Raw genomic sequence first — 5,524 nt, 5'->3', positions numbered from 1 at the left:
TATACAACACGTATAGCAAATATTTTTACCGCTTATTAATTTGTTGAATGTACGTTAGAAGAAAATAGAACAATACATATATAATGTACTGCATGTTAATGCTCTTAATTATGAAAAACTAAGCACTTATTTGAAGCAAAACTGTCTCTTCATGGCTTCACCATTTTGCATTTCCGAATTTTACATCTTTGACAACTTTTACAGTGAATCACATGCATTAAGTAAACGTTAAAGAATATGACATATATTACTCAACAAAATAATTAGTTAATTAAAACAGTCATAATAATTAGCACCAATTTGGTAGCATGCATGAACCAGTTGTTTGAATCTTCTAATACATAATAAAACTTGTGTTAATTTCATCGAGGAGGATCATGGAATGCTATATTTAGCATACGTACAGAATTATAGCATGAGTATATATTGTTTGAATACTGTGAACCAGTACAAAAATAAAAAAATATTGAGACATATTTTTCTTACAAATTCAACCGACGAAAAGTGACCTGCTATATATTTAATTACATAGGAGTCATAGAGCAGGAAAAAGAGTAAATGGAAATACTAAAGCACACATCCTCTCATCTAAATTTTCCAAATTAATATAGTTCTCTTTGATAAACCTTATAAATAGCACATTTATTTAATTTGTCCTATAGATTTCGCAACACTGCACACGATCAATACAATCCATATTAAGTGGTCAAAATGAGCTAAAACAGTTGTGCTCAGATGAGTTCGTGTCGTCGCATGGAGAATGTGTGTGTCTTCCCTCATACGTCGTGATAACCATACGACAATCCTCTGATAATCGTTCGACTCTTTTCTTCACACGGCAATTAGTGTGGGTGCAGCGATAATAACTTCTGTCAAAAAAATAAATAATATGAAGTGAAGAAATAATCATATATTACTCTATGAAATGTACTCTCTTATTAGTTGAAAAGAAACTAACCATAGCGAAACTTGATAAAAAGCTTATTTTAATTTACTGCATCATGTTATAATCACATGTTATACATTTTTATGCAATTATAATAATCTTAAAATATGCCCATTTATTTATGTACAATAAGAGATAAGAACTGCCATATATAATGCAGCTTATTTGGATTAAAAGAGTTGGAAAAAACGAAGCGGGTAGCGTGCTACCTATCTCTAAAAAAAAAAAAAAAAAAAAAAAAAAAAAAAAAAAAAAAAAAAGATTACAATCCAAAATAGGTTGTAGACCTAGTATCTCTCTAATTACTAATGTGAACTCATATTTTCTCATACAATTGAAAAACTAAATTCCTTCATTTTGTAGACACATTTCATGCAGTGGTATCAAATTAACCATGGACTGCTAAGAAGCTAAAGGGTAGTGAAAAATCATGCTTAGCTAGTCATGACAATGCAGCTCCTTGACCATTTTTCCTTTATGAGATCGATTGGTATGAGTGATTGTACTGAGTCTTGAATTTTGTTTAACTTCCTAAGCTAATTAATGCATGTCTCCAATTCCTCTTTATGTGTAAATATATATTCACAAGCTTGTCACTTTCTTTCTTTTTTCTTTTTTCATTGTACACCATCTAACATATGCAGACCTAAATACTCATGCATGCATTTCTCCACCCAATTTTTCGTTTTTTTTTTTTTTCTAAACAGGCCTCTTCACTTGTGAATAAGTCATGAGGAAAAACAATATGTATAAAACTAATTGTGTGTATCAGAATATGATTAATTTGAAGAAGTGACAACATTCTTCTTCTTCCTTTGCTTCTTTTTTTTTTTTTAATTAATTCTCCTCAGGAAAATTAAGAAGAAAAAGGAAAACATGCAGGAACTTGATTAGCAGTTGTTTAATTACTATACCTTGGATGTAGGCTATTCTTGACAACCTTTTGCCCATATTTCCTCCACTTGTATCCATCATCTAACACATCAACATCACTTCTAGTTTGGAAGCAAAACCTTGGCTCCCTCATCTTCCTCCTCACCTTCATCTTGCTCTTCTCCGTCGTCGCCGACCTCTTCCACCTGCTTCAACAAAAATAAAACCTTATATATACATGTAGTACAATGGCCGGAATTAAGATAGATGAAAGGAAAAGATAAATTATATGCCCACCATGAATTAGCACCATCCTTACTGGAGCTAATTATCTGATCATTCCCATCTTTTGGTTCTAAAGATGTTCCCACCTGTACAATCATTACATATTTATACAAATTAAAGAGGTGCAACTTCTTTACAATTTTGAAACTCATAGTAACACCATACCTCTTGGGGCTTCTCACTTATACTGAAGTCGGCGGAGTTCTGAAAAGAATAACCGGAAATCGGCGACGGATTTGCACGACCGCCGTGCGTCGGAACATGCTCTACTGGTTGGGGGAACTCCACTTCCTGCATCTGGGTCGGAAGCGGAGGAGGATTAACTTCGAGCACATAGAAACTCGGAACACCGACTCCTTGATCACTTCCCTCCATAGCCAAAGTAGCTACTTTGTAGTATTTATTATCCCTCCTCTTTTATATATATATATATATATATATCATACTTAGTATTCCTCCATATATAGGCAATGGTTTGTATGTATTCTTCTTCTATACATCATATATGGGGTATGAACTATACGTACGCAGCTGTATATTAATTTCAAAGGAATGGGAAATCATGGAGGTGCTATATAACTAAGATGTGATTGGGTGAGTCTCCTGGTGCACATTGTGGGGGTCATTCAGAGAAGACATGCACAGTGGGTGGTGGCTAGTACTTGTCTACTGATTAGCGTTTCTACCTGTAGTTGCCATTTCATGATCTTACCAAATGTTAACAATTATTACTGGTTCTTTTGTTTCAATATTGATGTGGTGTGGCTTTTATTTGTTAAGAAAATATTGTCTTTATATTGTTGATGTGTCTACACTTTTATTATAAGAATTTTTTACTGATTCACACATATATATATACTCTGAAAACTGTAGGTCTCTTTGGTTTTTTGTTGTAAAAAGTAGAAGTGTATAGATGAGCTAGATTTGACAGCAAAAAGAAACAGAATGTGTCTTAATAAGTCTCTCTCTTTTGCCCATTTTTAGTTCTTTTATTGTATTGTTATGTTCATCTTTAATTATTCAAGAAATAAAACGATGGAAATAATGACCTTGAAACTAAACATGAAATGTAGCCAATTAAACTGCAAAATCTTTTCTACCATGTATTAATTAATTAGTTTGCTTATCTAAATAAAAACTTGAATGCGGAGATCCTCATTATATTCAATTTCAATTATTCGGGCCCCTTTAAATCTGCTCTTCAATATGATGGTAACAAGAAATGTAGTCGAACTCGAACATTGATCTTCTCTATATATGCCCTGTATTAATATGCTTACGCTAATAAGAAACTTGAGCTAAATTATCAAAGTTATATATCTTCCGAATACCATAATGCATGAGTACAAAAGCACATGCAAACAATTTTTGTGATAAACCGAACATATGGTATTTACGTTTGAAATCCATTATTAGTTAGCTATTTTTGCCAAGTGCTAGTTTGGTAATATGAAGTAAGAGCTAGTTTGGTAATATGGTAACTAATTAAATGCAGCCCCAAAAATTTAAATGTACTTATAATTCTCCCTTCTCCGATACTAGAAAATTGCAGTTGTAACCATCACAGAAGAAACATATAGCCACGTAAGAAAAAAAGATTAAAAGTACTCTTAGATATTCAGAGACTTTCAGAGTATGTAAAAATATATAGTAATTTTAGCCGACACATTACTAAGGCGGGCCTAAATCTAATACTAATAGTACTATATATATAGTTTGTACTATATTTTTTTTTTTTGAGAGATAAGTAGCACGCTGCCCGGTTCGTTTATTTCATTTAGAAATAAACTTAGCTAGAAATGTGAATCAACTAGGATTCGAACTTGGGTCTCGAATACCAACCAACCACCAAGCCCTTTGCCACTTGCTCTAGAGACGGTCGGTAGTTTGTACTATATATTAGAGAGAATTTTACTAGGAGAGAGTAATAAAATGAAGAGGAAAGAAAGAAATTAAAGCTGTTATGAACAATGGAATTCCATTACATTCCTACAAGAAAATTGCAACCCGGTTTGTCTTATTCGATCATTAGCATCAACGTACAACTGGGACTGAACACATTTATATTAGTGCTCGCTGTCTCTGCATGCACTCAAACTGATTGTTTCAGAGATCCACGAGCTCCCCTCTATCCCTCTCACGCGCACAAAAAGAGAAACAAGATTAATTTAATGTTTCTATTTCTATATACATTGGTTGCAGATCTCATGATGGAAAGGTCACGCGTTTCTTTATATATAACCAATTTTGATCCTATATGTACGTAATAGCTAGTTTGACCTAAGTTTTACTTCTCTTTTACAAAACCCGTACATAGCTGCTTGTTAATAATGTATTATTATTTGGGCTATATAAATTAGCCAAACCAATAAAATTTCCAGTGATAAGTTATGATAAGGTAACGGGTAAGATCTCATGAGGTTCGACTTGAGGTGGGGAGACACTTTGATGCTTAGATGAAGGATATTGTCAAATTTTTTATTCACCAAAAAGAAAAAAAGAAGAGAGAAGTTCTCTAAATTATGTTAAGATCATGATTGGAAAATAATCACAAAAAAAAACCTTTGCTATATTGGTCTCAAGTAGTCTCATCATGTTCTATTATTGCGACATATGCATGGGAAACTTCAGAATCTTCAAGATAACAGTGTCCTTGACCCAAACATAGCAAAGCGCTTCTTTTCTTTTTATATATCTTCTACAGTATCCACAGTACCAAAATATATGCTGGATATTAATATCTAAAAGTAGAAATTGTGAGCTGAAAAAAACTAATTATTAAATATACAAAACAAGAACAGTAACTAAAGAAAGCAAAACAGACAACTAGAACATCTGCAGCTAACTAATTAAGAATGTATATAAAACAAGAAGAGACAATGAGAACATCTATTTCAGAAAAGAGAAAAAGAAAAGCAACATCTGCAGCTCTTTATATATGTATTTGGTAATAGATATATACATCTCTTAATCTCTCTCTCTCTCTCTCTCTTACTTTTACTGCAGTTGTTGCTTTCATTGTCATTCTCATTGGCAAAGCCATTATGACTCAAACAGAAGCATCATTATCACATCAGCATAGTTGCAGAGAGAAAAAAATCTATATTCCTCTGAAGAATGAGTGCATATGTAAACTGGAAAAGTGTGGGGGCCAATCGATGCTCCTCATAAACTTATCTGCTGCTGTTCTTCTTGTTGCTTTTCAATTTGTTTGTTTAATTCGTGAAAAAGATGATGAGCTTTTCCGAATCCTTCCAAATCGCATTCCCATCCATGCTCCTTCCCACTCGACCGCCCTACTGAGCAAACCATCGTGACACCCCCCATTCCCCCTCTCCAAATAGCTCTCTCTCTCTCTCTCTCTCTCTCTTCAGCTTCTTAAAAGTATCTAGCTCTCAGGTGAAATATATATAGCCCCTT

The 5,524-nt window shown here is 33.4% G+C and overlaps 1 protein-coding gene across 2 annotated transcripts; it reads right to left on the bottom strand.

Annotated features, from left to right (window-relative positions):
* On the bottom strand, positions 451-2,727 carry LOC109708004 (probable WRKY transcription factor 12). Of its 2 annotated transcripts, none has more exons than XM_020229561.1 (4): positions 2,270-2,727; positions 2,117-2,190; positions 1,861-2,025; positions 451-866 (listed from the first exon to the last, which is right to left on the bottom strand). In XM_020229561.1, the coding sequence occupies exons 1-4, from the start codon at positions 2,477-2,479 to the stop codon at positions 707-709; spliced, it is 609 nt and encodes a 202-aa protein (XP_020085150.1). In that variant the 5' UTR covers positions 2,480-2,727; the 3' UTR covers positions 451-706. The 2 variants fall into 2 exon arrangements, with proteins under 2 accessions (XP_020085150.1, XP_020085149.1); XM_020229560.1 differs by having other exon boundaries at positions 451-869; positions 2,270-2,723.

Source organism: Ananas comosus, linkage group 3, assembly GCF_001540865.1.
Source record: "Ananas comosus cultivar F153 linkage group 3, ASM154086v1, whole genome shotgun sequence".
Lineage (NCBI taxonomy): Eukaryota > Viridiplantae > Streptophyta > Magnoliopsida > Poales > Bromeliaceae > Ananas > Ananas comosus.
This window is presented reverse-complemented; position numbering and strand designations above follow the sequence as displayed.

What these genes read in the sequence shown, in the direction of transcription:
- LOC109708004 (XM_020229560.1), bottom strand. Translation starts at nt 2,479, where the DNA reads ATGGAGGGAAGTGATCAAGGAGTCGGTGTTCCGAGTTTCTATGTGCTC. An exon ending in TAAGTGAGAAGCCCCAAGAG is followed by an intron (nt 2,191 to 2,269) that starts GTATGGTGTTAC and finishes ATGATTGTACAG; the next exon opens with GTGGGAACATCTTTAGAACC. An exon ending in AAGAATAGCCTACATCCAAG is followed by an intron (nt 870 to 1,860) that starts GTATAGTAATTA and finishes TTTTTTTGACAG; the next exon opens with AAGTTATTATCGCTGCACCC.